The following is a 15,663-nucleotide window of genomic DNA, read 5'->3' as shown; positions in this document are numbered from 1 at the left end:
TGGTGGTCAGTGAGAGGAGCATAGTTCCCATTGAAATACTGGTCAGTTTGTTGATTTAAATTTACTCGTTCTTTATTTTAAATATTGTATTTGATCCCGTTTTGTTTTTTTACTTTAAAATAAGATATGTGCAATGTGCACAGGGATTTGTTCATATTTTTTTTATAGTCTGGCCCTCCAACGGTCTGAGGGACAGTGAACTGGCCCCCTGTGTAAAAAGTTTGGGGACCCCTGGGTTAGAGCATGGTCCCAATACGCAGGCGTTGCTGGTTTGATCCCTGGTCAAGACACATACAGGAACAGATAGGTGTTTCTGTTTCTCTGTCTCTCCCCCTTCCTCTCTCTAAAAGCAATCAATAAATTAAAAAAAAACATATCATGCTGTATAGCTTATCCCGATGACTTTGCATGTTACTGCCTGTGCAGAAAATTACCTTTCCCCATTTCCACTCCTATTTGTCCTTTAAGTGCTTTCATGTCTGTCAAACTCAGATATCAGTTAAATTGAATCAAATAACTTAATTTTGAAATCATAGGGCCTTGTACTTTGTTGAAAGAATTTCAGCCATCAGTGATACGGGTATTTTTATGTGAGCAGAAGGCAGGTGCTGGGAGAGAAAAAAGATGACCTAAAATCGCCATCCTTAATATGGGGCACTCCTTCATGTGGGCCTGTGTAAATTAGTCATATAAATATTCATATTTCTATACACATTCTCATGTAGACATGTATTCTATCTCTATTATGGGCTGGCAAGTAACCTCAGAGTAGTGCCAAGTATGGAGTTCTGCAGAGTAGAGATAGAAGGTATATGAAATAAATGCCTTCAATTTGCTGAGAAACATATCTGTGTACACCCTGGGTTCCCTCTCATGTGGCCCCAAGTGGAGAACGAAGATATGCGCAAATTTTCCTGAAAAGTGAGAATGAGAAATCATCTTTGTTTACCCTATCCTCGCTGCTTTCCTGGTAACATAGATAGTGCTCATTGCATGCTCAACTGCGCGTGGCGGTATTTGAAACTATCAGCGGCACGACTGGCGAGCTGCACTCTAGGTTCTCAATACTATTGTTGGAACTCGCCCTCTGGAGACCACCCTTCTACTTTCGCTCAGAACTCTGACTTAGGTCCCGTCGCTTCGGCCTATCACTGCAGGACCCTTCGGTGTGGGACAGTGCCCACGGCTGATTGATAAACGCCGTGTATCTGGGGTTTAGGAGCAGCGATTGGCCGATCCCGCCTGTAGTGCTTCCCAGGATACTGGGTGGTACGTTCCGGGGATGCAAGCTCCGAGGCGGCTCCACAAACAGCGCCCGGAAGCCTGAATGAAGCCTCCTTCGCCCAAGACTCCCAGCAGTCAGCAAGGCCGCAATTCAGAGCGCCGGGCCATAGCAGGCGACGTGCGCGCGCATGCGTGCGTGCGTCGTGCGTGCGCGTGCGCGGCGCCGCAGTCTGTGGGTTGGCTGGTTCTTTTGCAAGCGGGAGGGGCCGTGCGCGCTCCTGCCTCCGGCCTGTGTGCCCCCACCCCCTCCCCTGGTCCCACTCTCTCCTTCGGAAAGATGTCGGACACTGCCGTCGCGGACACTCGGCGCCTTAACTCGAAGCCGCAGGACCTGACCGACGCTTACGGGCCGCCAAGTAACTTCCTGGAGATCGACATCTTTAATCCACAGACGGTGGGCGTGGGCCGCGCGCGCTTCACCACCTATGAGGTTCGCATGCGGGTGAGTCACGGGGTGAGGGCGACAGCTGAGGGCAGGACCTGGCGGCTGGGCGGGGAGGGCCGCCTAACGGTGGGAGGACGCTGGAAGGGGCCCGTGGGGGTTCAGGGTTGCTCAAGTTCGGACAGAGGTGTGCGGGTGCAGTGGTGGTCCGAGGGCATAGCAAACTCTGGAGGGGGACAGCGGAGCGGGCTGGGAGAGAGCGAGTACCCGTGAACAAGAAGTGAAGCAGGTCGGACTGGGGGTAGGACGGAGCAGCGTGTGAGCCACTCAGAAACAGGAATCCGCCTGTAGCCGCAGGGAATGGAAAGGCACGGCGACGTGTCTCCGGGACCCTTGCTAAACTAGCACGCGGGAAGCCAGGGCCAGGGAGGCCCCAGCGTCTTCCTAATGCGGTCTCCCTGGCACGGTGGACTTAAGCAAAGCCGGGATTCGAGGGAAGATAGGGTTCCAGGAAAGGGACACTGGGCTCGGTGGAGCAGAAGTAATAAAGGGAGCCTCCCTGAGCCCGAGTGCGCCCCAGACTTGTACAGTATGAGCATCTGAAGGAGAAAAGTATTTTCTGCTTAAGTTTTCTCAGGTTCTGCATGCCGTGTCTCATTGCAAAACCCAGCCTTTCAAGGGGACTGGTGGTCAGCTGCTACTCTCATGCTGTGCCTATCCTTTAGATTTGGACGTATCCAGAGTGTTTATTTCAATATTTACTGGTTCTCTTTTGGTGGCTATTTGCCCTTTCTGTCCTAGATTAAACTTTGGATTCAGACCCTGGTCTGTAGTTACTTTAATATGTGACATTTCACGACTCCCCCAGGAGTGGCTTCTTCAGTGTGTTGTACAAAGGACTTTATTCTCTAGTTCTTAGTCCACAATGCAAGGATGGAATGTGCAGGTAGACTAGTGGTTTGCAGTTTCTTTACGATTTGAGGTGGTTACAGGCAAAAAAAAGTTTAAGAACCATTTTATAATTTGCCTCATGTTTTCTTCTCAGACTAGAGGGCCAGAATATTCTCTGTGGACAGCATGCTGCTCAAACAGCCCTTGGAGACCTGAAACAATGTGTGTACTTTCATTTTTGAATGAATGAATTGAATGAGAGCACGTACTCTCCTACTTGGGCATTGAAATCTAATTGAGAAATGATGTTCTCCAAATTCCAAGTTTGGCAAAGTCCAAACTGAAAGACATAGTGCAAACAGAAAAAAAATGAGAAAACTCACCTACATAAGAACTATTTGAAATAATCTTTTTGGAGAAGAAGGAAGTTAGATCCCTCAAAATATGAAGAAAGTAAGGATACCTGGGCAAAACTTGTTCAGTGTTGGGACTGTGCTGTGACATTTTGTAGACATGATCTTGAACCTTACTGAGTATGAATGAAATAGCTCTCGACTTCAGGCATCCTAATAACAGGGACTGTTCATCTAGTGTTAACTATGTGCCAGGCAGTGAATTACATTTTAGTTTCCAAATCTTTACAAAAACACCATTTTACAGCAGAAGAATGATATTTAAGTAACTTTCCCAAATACACATAGCTAATAAATTGCAGGGCTTGGATTTGAACCCAGGTCTGTCTGACTCCAAAGCCCATCTTACTCTTTCCACTAAATTGCAGTATCTTTGGCACTTCTTACTTACAAAACTTGAGTGTGCAGGTTTTCTACCCATTTAGGCTTTTCATCAGTCCTTTCCACAGTTTCTAAGTGTATAGTAAGTGTAATATAGGGTTGCTGGCAGTCTGAGGATTTGAGTTAATTTGTGTTGTTTATATTAATATGTATAATTATTTAGGCTTTTAGCATGTTTGTTGAACTCTTTTGGGAAAAATTGATAAATCATTTGGTTTTAAATTACTACTTTAAGTGATTGATCATGGTAGGCTTTACAGGGAATAGGAGAGTCAGAGAGTGGACTTTGGGGGTTAGGCATTGTGAATGGTAGAAGCATACAGCACTCTTAGTTTCTTTGTGTGATAAATAAATATTCCTGAAGCTGTTCTTTTTCATTTTATTCAGCAAAGAATTCTTGCCCTCCGTCCCATGCTCTTCAGGAAGTGAAAAGTATGTATAGGTGTCCTAGTAGCTTGACATGATGTGTATGAAAATTTTCAAATGTCAGTTGTCCTATGAACTTTAACTTTGATTCTTCCCTTTCCATTGACTTTGCGTTGATCAGAGCCAAAGGACTCTATATCCTGTACTGCACAATCCTGTCTTCTCATATGCTTTGTAGGTTGCAGTTGGGAGACTATCCTAGAACATAGTAGCCCCGTCCTTTGATGTCTAGGTGCTGAGATGAAAGGCTATTGTCACCATCCTGTGGGGGTAGGGAAAGAATAGGATTTTTTTGAGTCAAAGGAGGAAGTTTACAAAATGGCAGTGGGTAGTTTCATTGTGCCCTGGAAGAATCTACTCAGCATTTTTTTTTTTCTTTTCCTTTTGTCCTTCTGTTGGCTTCTGTAAAAGCCTTCTAGTTCAGGTTCCACTGCTTAGGGAGCACAGTATTTGTAATGAACTGTGTCAGAAACCTAGAATCACATGAATCTGAAGGGCTTTTTTTCTTGCAGGATTATCCCCCCCCCCCAGTTTTATTGGGATATAATTGACAATGTTGTGTAAGTTTAAGGTTTATAATGTGATGATTCGATACACATGTTTCTTGCAGGATTCTGAGAATATATAATGGCTTACCTTGAATAGTAAGTATATGCACAATGTGCAAAAGTCAAAAGGTATAAAAGAGATGTGCTATAAAAATTGTCTCCCTTTTGCCTTCCAGAGGTTCCTCTTTTTGAAGAAACCACTGTTTCCAGTTTCTTATTTATTCTTCTAAAGAACAGTTTACAAACTGACCAGGCAATGATGCAGTGGATAGAACATCGGCTTGGGATGCAGAGGACCCAGGTTTGAAACCCTGAGGTCACCAGCTTGAGCACAGGTTCACCAGCTTGAGTGGGGGGGTCACTGGCTTGAGCGTGGGATTGTAGAGATGACCCCATGGTCACTTGCTTGAGCAAGGGGTCACTCAGTCTGCTAGCCCGCCGATCAAGGCACATATTAGAAAGCAATCAATGAAAACTAAGGTGCTACAACAAAGAATTCACGCTTCCCATCTCTTTCCCTTCCTGTCTGTCTGTCCCTATGTGTTCCTCTCTCTGTCTCTGTCACAAAAAAAAAGATATGTAAATATACCTTAAACTTGATCTTCCATACTAATGCCCGTTGCATTTTATTTTAAGACATAAGACCCAGCCTGACCAGGCAGTGGCACAATGGATAGAGCATTGGACTGGGATGTGGAAGACCCAGGTTTGAAACCTCAAGGTTACCGGCTTGAGCACAGGTTCATCTGGCTTGAGCGCGGGCTCACCAGCTTTAGCACAGGGTTGCTGGCTTGAGTGTGGTATCATAGGCATGATTTTATGGTTGCTGGCTTGAGCCTAGAGGTTGCTGGCTGGAGCAAGGGGTCACTGGCTTGGCTGGAGCCCACCCTCTGTCAAGGTACATACGAGAAAGCAATCTATGAACAACTAAGGTGCTACAATATAGAATTTATTCTTCTCATCTCTCTCCCTTCCTGTCTGTCTGTCTCTGTCTGTCCCTCTCACTAAAAACAAAACAAAACAAAAAAAAAAAAACCCAAAAAACAGTTTGCATAATAAAGTATTACTTTACATGTATCTCAATCAACTTTAATTCATTGACATTCTTTGGAACTCAATCCTGGGTAGACCTGTAATTAATGTAAGTCGACCAGTTTTTTGGCTTTTGATGACGTATTTAGATCTGAGTCCTGAAAAGATAGTTTCCAGACTTGAGGATGACAAAGCATGGTGTAGGGAGGACTGTACATTTCTAGCATGGCTCCAAGATGCTCTGTTCCTGACCTGAGACAGTTGTGGAGAAAGAAGAGAGATTAGTTCCTTTTATTTCCATCTGCTCAACTGAATTGGCTGGTGGGAAACATAGTCAGCATTAATACATGTGGTTGGCCATTTCTGTTTAGAACTTGAAGACGGGAGTAAGGATCAGAGCTTTTTGTTGGGGATTCATGTTGCCATTAGAGTCTCAGAAAAATTCTCAATGATTAAGATGCGGGAGTAAGCTGATTTATATCGGGAAGCGATGTAATTGCTATTTATGCTATATTTTCTTTTTTGTGACAGAGTCAGAGAAAGGGACAGATAGGGACAAACAAGCAGGAAGGGATAGAGATGAGAAGCGTAAATTCTTTGTTGTGGCACCTTTTCATTGTTCATTGATTGCTTTCTCATATGTGCCTTGACCAAGGCGGGGGTGGCTACAGCAGACAAAGTGACCCCTTGCTCAAGCCAGTGACCTTGGACTTCAAGCCAGCTACCTTTGGGTTTAAGCCAGTGACCATGGAGTCATGTCTATAATCCCCATGCTCAAGCTGGATGAGCCTGCGCTCAAACCGGCGACCTCGGGGTTTCAAACCTGTGTCCTCTGCGTCCCAGTCCGATGCTCTATCCACTGTGCCACCTCCTGGTCAGGCTCTGATACATTTTCTAGATGAGGTGAGGGTAAACAGATACATAGGGCCTCTCGTAATCAATTGAATATTTATCGAGTAACTTCATCCCCATATGAAGTTGGACTTGAGCTGGGATTTGTAGATGGAGAGGCTTTGGACAGGAAAGACAGAGGAAGGTGTACCTTGGAGGTGCTTGTCTCATGTTCTTTACAGGGAATTTAAATTTACTTTTCAATTGAAAATGTAAATTTAAATTGTACAATGAAAAATGTGACCTACCCATTCCAGTTGTCTAATCTTATTCTCCAAAGTCACTCACTACTACCAGTATCTTTTCATAAGCATAAATACATATAAATATACAAATTCTTTTTTTATATATTTAAAAATTGATTGGAGTGGCATTGGTTAATAAGATCATACAGGTTTCAGGTATACATTTCTGTGATATGGGACCTGTATATTTCATTGTGTGTCCACCACCCAAAGTCAAATCTTCTTCCATCACTATATATTTGACCCCTTTACCCTTTATGACCCCATACCCCCCTTTTCTCTAGTAACACCATACTGTTGTCTATGTCTGAATATTTGTTTTATATCGCACATATGAGTGAAGTCATATGGTTCTTATCTTTTTATGACTTATTTCCCTTAGAGTAATATGCTGTAAGTCCATCCACGTTGTCACAAATGGCAGTAATTCATATTTTCTTACAGCTGAGTAGTATTCCATAGTACATATGTACCACATCTTCTTTATGCAATCCTACTGAGGGACACTTCAGTTGTTTTAATGTCTTGACCACTGTGAATAGTGTTGCAATGAACATAAGGATGCATATATACCTTCGCAAATAAATGTTTTCAAGTGTTTTGGATAGGTACACAGAAGAGGTTGTTGGGTTCTATGGTAATGCGATTCTTAATTTTTTGTTTTTACTTTTTTTTTAGTGAGAGAAAGGGAGACAAAACAGAGAGGGAGTTAGATGAGAAATATCAACTTATAGTTGAGGCAGTTTAGTTGTTCATTGATTGCTTCTCATACGTGCCTTGACCGGGGGCATGGGGGAGGGCTCCAACCAAGCCAGCGTCCCCTTGCTCAATCCAGTGACCTTGGGCTTCATGCCAGTGACTTTTGGGCTCAAGCCAGCGACCCCGTGCTCAAGCCAATGAATGACCTCAGTGTTTTGAACCTGGGACTTAGTGTCCCAGGTAGATGCTCTATCCACTGCACCACCACCAGTCAAGCTCATATATTATATTTGTCTTAATGTAGTGTTTATTTTTGCCTTTCTGTGCATATAAATACTTACACACTTTCAAACCTGCAGAACCAATCTCATTTGTAACCTGGGGACTGCCTATATCAATGATTGACAATCTTTTGAGCTTGGTGTGTCAAAATTCGCCAAAAAACCGACCATAACTCGGGTGGTGTGTCACTTCGAGAAAAAAACCATAATTTTGCGATATTTATAGTTTAAATAGCAAAAATGTATAATTGTAATATATAACCGTATTTAATAAACCAAAAACTAATTCTTTAACTTACTTGCTTAGTGACTTCTTTGTTCATCTGTCAGTCGGTTTCTTTTGTGGTCTTGCTATTATTTAATTTGTGTGGGGTGCCGTGAACTAAGATAAGTGAGGGGGAGGGGGAATTCTTTAACTAACCTGCCTATTAGTGACTTTTTTGTTACTGAATATCATTGGCTAAATCTTCAATTGAAGGTTGGTATTTTGTACACTTCAAGCCCAAGCAAGCGCTACTAACTTCATCTGTCAATCTGTTTCTTTTGTTGGTTTTGATATTATTTAATGCTGAGAATAATGTTGCACAAAAGTACGTAGAGGGAAAAATTGTGAGTAAAGCCATTGCTATATTTTTCAGGGTGCTAAAAGTGTCTGGTAATTGGTTCCAGGCACTCCAAATTTCCTGTTTGTAGTGGCACTCCTCTTGATTCTCCAAGCGGCACCTTTTCAGATTCTCAAGCTTTGACCTCAAGTCGACAAACACCTGAGCCCAGATGCTGTCTTGAAATTCTGCAAGTTGCATCTTATGTAAATTAAGATGGCTGCTGCTATTTCTAATGGCGGGAAACGGCACCTATAGCACAGGCCCTCGCCTCTCCCAGCCTCCCACTCACTTATCTCAGTAATGATGGTCAATTAGAAATCCACGACACCCCAGAACAGTAGATTGGATGATGGTTGCTGTGGTTATGTGGTTGCTGGTAATGGCAATCACAGGGCCCTCAGAGATGCGTCCCCCGCGGCATTCCACTGCTCCCTGCTCCTCCGACTGGAAGTGAGGTCAAAGATCCCCTAACAGCCTAACCGAAAGTCCCAGAACTAGACGGCTCTGTGCCGGAGTTCTGTTGTTTTGGCCTACAGACCTCCGACACAGAGTGTCTACACTACAGCAAATGTTTTATCCTCGGCTACTGCACCTGGCCATGCAGGAGCTGAGGATGAAACATCCTCGGCATGCGGCCCCATACTTCTCTGGTATGTGGCTGCGTGTCATTGAAAATGGCTATGCGTGTCAGTGCTGACATGTGTGTCATAGGTTTGCCATCACGGGCCTATATACTGTTCCGTACCTTGATTTTAATGCTTCCTGTCTCTGGCTTAACCTGTGGTGACGCTGTGGGTAGAGGTTGACCTGGAATGCTGAGGTTGCTGGTTTGAAACTCCCAGTTTGTCCAGACAAGGCACATATGAGAAGCAACTACGAGTTGATGCTTCCTACTCCTCCCCCTGTTTACCCTAAAATCAATAAATAAAATATTTAAAAAAAATATCTTTCCATACGGGCAGTCTTTCACGTCATTTTCATAGTTTGTAGTATTCCACCTCCTATGGTATAGGCATACCATATTTATTTGACCAATTACCTATTAATGAGCATTTATTATTTTTACAAATAATAAAATGCAGCACAGACCCTTGTACATGTTACTTCAAGTCTGTTTGTAGGAAAAATTCCAAATAGCAAAGGACTTCTAATGAACAACTGTGACAAGGCTAAATGTAAGGATTGATATTTATCTGGTGGTGTTTTGAAAGGGTTGTAGGAGCATGGTCCATAGGAGGTGTTTCTTCATTGGGACTGGTCCATGTGGTTCTGACAGGTGGCCACCACAGGCTGAACATTACTTATCATCTCTCCTCTTATTCTTGCTTCCATGTAGACAAACCTACCTATCTTCAAGCTGAAGGAGTCCTGTGTACGGCGGCGCTACAGTGACTTTGAGTGGCTAAAAAATGAGCTGGAGCGAGATAGTAAGGTATGGCCCTGTTCCCTGTGTGGCGCCCTTGGAGGACAAGACCTGCATAGGCTGGGAGGGCATACGATGATCAGAGTTTGTAAAACCTTGCAGGCAGTGGAGAGGGTGAACACTGTCTACCAAATCCCAGTATAGTGGATCTGGGTGACAGCCTTTGAAACCTGAAAGTGGTAAGTTCAGGAAAAGTCTTAGAGAGAAAGTATTACTTCACTTAGTGGCTAGTAAAAGCATACGACTTAACTCCTGTAGATCCTAAAAATGGAAGGTATAGTGTCAGGAAAGGCCTAGCTAGATTCTTGGATCGTAATAGATTGTTAAAGAAAGTGAGAAATATTTGGTGTTTATTTCCTTTCTTTTGAGATGGTAAACCTGTCCTCCCACCAAAACAGTCACATTGATTTTTGACCTGAGCCACCCTGACTGTTCCTATGGTCAGTTCTTGCAAGCTGCTGGTTGTGGGGTAGGATAGCCCCTGAGCCTTAGGAGAGTGGTATCCAACCTCTTTTGGGCCACGGACCGGTTTAATGTCAGAAAATATTTTCACGGACCGGCCTTTAGTGTGGGATGGGTAAATGTATCACGTGACCGAGACAAGCATCAAGAGTGAATCTTAGATGGATGTAACAGAGGGAATCTGGTCATTTTAAAAAAATAAAACATCGTTCAGACTTAAATATAAATAAAACAGAAATAATGTAAGTTATTTATTCTTTCTCTGCGGACTGGTACCAAATGGCCCACGGACTGGTACCAGTCCACGGCCCAGGGGTTGGGGACCACTGCCTTAGGAGATGAGTATGAATGCTATAGCACCCCACCCTCTCTGAGCTCCCCTGTGGCTGCTGTTTTGCATCTGCCCACAGATTGTAGTACCCCCGCTGCCTGGAAAGGCCTTGAAGCGGCAGCTCCCTTTTCGAGGCGACGAAGGGATCTTTGAGGAGTCCTTCATTGAAGAAAGGAGGCAGGGCCTCGAACAGTTTATTAACAAGTAAGCCAAGTTCCTGCGGGCTCCTCTTACTACTCTTCCCATCTTGATCTTTCTGTGTGTCTCTTCTGTCTCCTCTTGTACTGGGTCATATGATGTGGCACCTATTGTGTGGTGGGCCGACTGGACAGTAAAACTCCATTCCTTTGAGTAGAATTTTGATCCTGTACCTCAGGGCCTGAGAAAGCACTGCATTTTGGGTTTGTCTATGGATTTGGCTGCGCCTAAGCCCTCTGTCCCTCTTCCCTCTGCAGTATTCGGTGAAAATAGTGTCCTGCCGTTGTCCTCTGCTTGCTCGAACCTCAGGGCTCACCTGTCCTGCCTTCCGTCCACAGCTCCATGCCTCTGCAGACTCTCTCTGACCTCAGATACCATGGTAACCGTCTTGATCTCTTTATAGAATCGCGGGACACCCGCTGGCTCAGAATGAACGCTGCCTACATATGTTCCTGCAGGAGGAGGCCATTGACAGGAACTACGTCCCTGGGAAGGTGCGCCAGTAGGAGCCCCTCTCACCACGCGCCCTCTACTTTCCTGCTGAAATGACATTGATTTTTACATTAAGACTCTCTCTCTTTCTTTGACCTGAAGTTGGCTGCCCATGCCCTGGCCTGACAGACTGTCGGGCAGTGCGTTCTTTGGTACCTGACCACACCGCGGGCACTCTGCTGGGAACCTCTTCTCTGGAGAGAGATGGGGCACCACAGGCAGACACTCTTTGCTGGGGGTTGGGGTGGGCGTGGGGATTGGACTGAAAGGCAATTTCTCAGGCATGGACCCGTGCCTGAAGGCTAACCTGGGGGGCAGGGGTCTTTGCCAGTGAAGCGCTCGACTACATACTGATGCTGCAAGTCCAGGGAAGTTTTCTGTCTCTTAGGTTTAACCAGGAACACTGAGCAGGGGAAAACCCTGCCTCTCCTACCTGCATGGATTTGTTTCCTTCTTGGGAAGGTGGTAGAGGCTCAGAAGCTATCCCTGTTTTTTCTAGGCCTACTCCCAGTCTTTTCCAGTTTCTTTTGTTACTTTCTCTCCCCCTTGTTGCTTTTCATGGCAGTAACCCTCCTTGAGTCTAAGCAGTTTGTTGTGTGGAGTGAGGTGTGGGGGTTTGCTGGGCCCGTCATCATGGCTGCTTCCGAGGCAGAAGATAGCCTGAACGCAGGAGGCGGCTCGTGCTGCCGAGCCCCTGTCCTTCGTGGCTCCCCGCTCTGGTGTCTGTTCTTGCCCACCAGCCGGTGAGTCACACAGGATGGGCCAGCGGCTCTCCCTTCCCAGGCCCTGCTACTTCATGGATCAGCGTTGCAGGTTTGTTGGGTTGAGGGGTGAGGGCACCTCCCCATTGCCAGGTAATTCCCTGAAGGTGGGAGTGGATCATTTTCTACTTACCTCTCAGTGGTGGGGAATAGCATCACCCCTCTTCCTTCCACTCCCCCTTTCCCCATCCCAGTTAGTGCTGTCACAGGGCAGAAGCGCATGAACAAACCACACACTTTCTGCCTTCTCCTAAGCACTTGGAGCTGTCAAAACGGACTCGGGCAAGAGTGGTTGCTGCCCTCCCCAGCTTGGTCACAGGGTTATTGAACTGCCTTCACTCTTCCCCATGGAGTTCCAGTGTTCTCCCCAGAAGCTGAGCTAGGGATAGCAGCTGGGTATGGATTTCCCAACTCTTGGAGTCTGAAGCAACTTTTAGAGACAGTCAGCTTCCCTGGGCTTGTGTTTAGGAGGTGGTGGTTTGTTTGCTGCAGCCTGGTATCTATCCCAAGGGGTAGGATGGGAGCGAGTTAACTCTAGTGTCAAGTCAAGTGGAGGCTCTTTGCTTAGACTCCCTATAATGGAAGGATTAGATTTCTCTGTCCAGGGTCTTGGGCAAAAGAATTACTGATTCTGACAAGACAAGATTCTGATCAGAGAGATTAGGATTGGGTTTGGACAGGCATTTGGAGTCCATCAAAACGTTGAAGTTCCTTGTGATCAGCTATCCAGCTGCCGAGCCTGTCCCAGGGGCTGTGCAGCCCCTGGAGAGAGGCTCTCTTCTTTCTCCACCTCTCCACTGTTGCTGTTGTTGCTGCCTTTTTGATTTGTACCCTCTGTTACTGGTTTTTTTTTAAGAATTCTTCCATTGTGCACAAGTGCTGAGAGCCTGAGGCCCCATCTCTGTGTATATATCCTGACTCGGGGCTTTTATTCAGCAAACTGTTTGTTCTTCTGTCAGACAATGTCATATTCAACTCTGTTCATATTAAACCACTGTGAAGCAAGCCTCTGCTGTCCAGTTTTTTAAATTGTCTAGGATATTCTGGGTATTGTGCCAGAATCACTCAACGTAGTCAATTTCCTGAGGTGATAAGCTTTGCATTTAATATTTTTTATTTATTTATGTATGTATATATGTATTATGTAAGTATTTTAGTGAGAGAGAGAGACAAGAAGGGATATAAGAAGCATTGGCTCATAGTTTCAACACTTGAGTTGTTTGTTGATTGCTTCTCATATGTGCCTTGACTGGGGGGGCTCCAGCCGAACCAGTGACATGTTGCTCAAGCCGGTGATCTTTGGGCTCAAGCCAGTGACCCCATGCTCAAGCCAGCGACCTAGGGGTTTCTAACCAGGAACCTCAGCATCCCAGGTTGACGCTCTATCCACTGTGCCACCACTGGTCAGGTTTGCATTTAATATCTTTAAAAAATTTATTTATTGACTGTTAGGAAGGGAGAGAGAGAGAGACAGACAGACAAACATCAATCTGCTACTCCACTCACTCATGCCGTCCTTGGTTGATTCTTGAATGGGCCCTGACTGAGGGTCAAACCCACAACCTCGGCATCTCCAGGTGACCTTCTGATCACCTGAGCTACCAGGCCAGCACCTATACTTTTTAAAAAAAAACACGTTTTTAAATTTATTGACTTTATAGAGAGTAAGAGGAGAGAGATCAATTTGTTCCACTTATGCATTCATTGGTTGATTTCTTGTTTGTGCCCTGACCGGGGATCAAACCCACAAGCTTGGTATATTGGGGTGACACCAATTGATCTGCATGGCCAGGACAAGAAGCACACTTTTATAAGGAATTCAAGTTTATGCATGGATCTAGGTGTTCACTACTAATTAATTCCCTTTACTCATAGCCCAGAAGCGCCCAACCTTACACTGGGGCCTGGGGAAAAGAGGCTAACAAAAAGTTTGAACATAGTAGCTAGACCCAGAAGAAGTCTGAAATTTCACATTCCAAAGCTGCCTTCCCTGCACTTTGACCCATTCTTTGAGATGAGGACTTGAGCGAGTGAAGGGTGGGACAGGTGAGCAGCATTCAAGCTTCTCTGGAGTTTTTGTTTGGTGAGATATTGTAGGTGAAACACTTCTACAAATACGTACTGTAATTAAGTAAAATTACTTTATGCTGTGCAAGTGCAGACTGTTCACCAAAATGAATTTTCTTTTAAAAATTTATTTATTGATTTTAGAAAGGCGAAAGGGGAGAGAGAAACATCCATTTTGTTCTCCTTATTTATGCACTCATTGGTTGGTTGTTGTGTATGCCCTGACTAGGGATCGAACCCACAACTTTGGCATATTGGGATGATATTCTAAACAGAGCTACTAGACCAGGGCTGAGAAATGAATATTTCTTTTTATTTTTGAGGACTCTTGAGCCATGTCTGGTCTCTCTTAGACACAATAACAGTTCTAGTTTTTCCTCACTTGGCTCATTAATCTTTATTCTGAAATCTCTCCAAGTTCCTCAAATTTTAAAAATATTTTTATTAAATATATTCATGTGACATTTATTAATAAGATTATATAGGTTTCAGGTGTACATTTCTGTGATCTCTGATCTGTATGTTGCATTGTATGCCCACCATCCAAAGTCAAATCATTTTTCATCAAACCATATATTTGACCCCCTTTACCCGTTACTGCTGCCCCACCCTTCCTCTCATAACCACCATACTCTTATCTGTGTCTATGAGTCTCAGTTTTGTATCCACATATGAGTGAAATATAGTTTTAGGTTTTCCTGACTGACTCAATTAGCTTAACATGATATTCTCAAACTCCATCGAGGTTCTTGCAAATGGCAATATGTCATATCTTATGGCTGAGTAGTATTCCATTGTATATATAAACCACATCTTCTTTATTTAGTCCTCTATCGAAGGACACTTTGGTTGTTTCCACGTCTTGGCCACCATGAACATATGGGTGCATATAACTTTGCAAATGTTTTCAAATTTTTCGAGTAGATACCCAGAAAAGGGGTTGCTGGATCCTATGGTAATTCTGTTCTTAATTTTCTATGTCATGGAGTCTAAAACTGGACCCCACTTTAATTATAGTGTGATTGTTATTTTACAATCCATTTATACAGTCCATTTATACACTGTAGTATTCAGGTTTATTTATTTATTTTTTGATAGAAGCATCAATTTGTTCCACTTAGTTGTGCCATTGATTGCTTTTCATATGTGCCCTGACTGGGCTCAAACTGGCAATCTTGGGGTCAAGCCAGTACTTGGTATTGAGCTGGTTACCCTGTGCCCACTGCACCACCAGCTGGGGCTCAGGTTTACTTTTAAATATAAACTGTGTGACTAATTTAACTTGTGGTTCTCTACCACTCTCTTTCTCAACATCTGCCACCCTTCATTCTTTTTTTTTAAAAAGATTTTATCTTTATTCATTTTAGAGAGGGGAGAAAGAGAAAGAGAGAGGGAAGGAGCAGGTAGCATCAACTCCCTTATGTGCCCTGACTGGGCAAGCCCAGGGTCTTGAAATGGTGACTTCAGCATTCCTGGTTGATGCTTTATCCACTGCGTCACCATGGGTGAGGTCTGCCACCCCTCATTATCTCTATTTTTGCCTTGTTTGTACAAAAAAAAAATTGTTTCCTTTTTTTCTCCCTATTCTATCTGCTTTGGAGAACAGAAAAGGTATTCCTTACAAAACAGACAAAAGTGGGGTAATTTAATTTTTTATTGATTTTAGAGAGACAGAAAGGAAGGGGGAGGAAGGAAAGAGTTAAGCATCAGCGTGTAGTTGTGTCACTTTACTTGTTTACTGATTGCTTCTCCTACGTGCCTTGACCGAGGGCTCCAACTGAGCCAGTGACCCCTTGCTCAAGCCAGCGACCATGATGTCATGTCTGATCCCATGCTCAAGCCAGTGGCCTT

The 15,663-nt window shown here is 44.3% G+C and overlaps 1 protein-coding gene across 2 annotated transcripts; it reads left to right on the top strand.

The window, feature by feature from the left end:
* Window positions 1-1,445: 1,445 nt before the first annotated feature.
* On the top strand, window positions 1,446-12,751 carry SNX12 (sorting nexin 12). 2 transcript variants are annotated; one of them, XM_066249783.1, is made up of 4 exons: window positions 1,446-1,714; window positions 9,415-9,510; window positions 10,374-10,498; window positions 10,896-12,751. In XM_066249783.1, the coding sequence occupies exons 1-4, from the start codon at window positions 1,562-1,564 to the stop codon at window positions 10,996-10,998; spliced, it is 477 nt and encodes a 158-aa protein (XP_066105880.1). In that variant the 5' UTR covers window positions 1,446-1,561; the 3' UTR covers window positions 10,999-12,751. The 2 variants fall into 2 exon arrangements, with proteins under 2 accessions (XP_066105880.1, XP_066105879.1); XM_066249782.1 differs by having other exon boundaries at window positions 1,446-1,726.
* The last annotated feature ends 2,912 nt before the right edge of the window (window positions 12,752-15,663 follow it).

This window comes from Saccopteryx bilineata, chromosome X, assembly GCF_036850765.1.
Source record: "Saccopteryx bilineata isolate mSacBil1 chromosome X, mSacBil1_pri_phased_curated, whole genome shotgun sequence".
NCBI classification, from domain to species: domain Eukaryota; kingdom Metazoa; phylum Chordata; class Mammalia; order Chiroptera; family Emballonuridae; genus Saccopteryx; species Saccopteryx bilineata.
Note: the sequence above shows the minus strand (reverse complement) of the source record. Positions and strands in the feature narration are given on the sequence as shown.

Bases quoted from the DNA above. Each gene is read 5' to 3' on its own strand.
- SNX12 (XM_066249782.1), top strand. From the start codon at position 1,562: ATGTCGGACACTGCCGTCGCGGACACTCGGCGCCTTAACTCGAAGCCG. The intron at 1,727-9,414 runs GTGAGTCACGGG...GCTTCCATGTAG, and splicing joins CCTATGAGGTTCGCATGCGG to ACAAACCTACCTATCTTCAA. The intron at 9,511-10,373 runs GTATGGCCCTGT...ATCTGCCCACAG, and splicing joins AGCTGGAGCGAGATAGTAAG to ATTGTAGTACCCCCGCTGCC.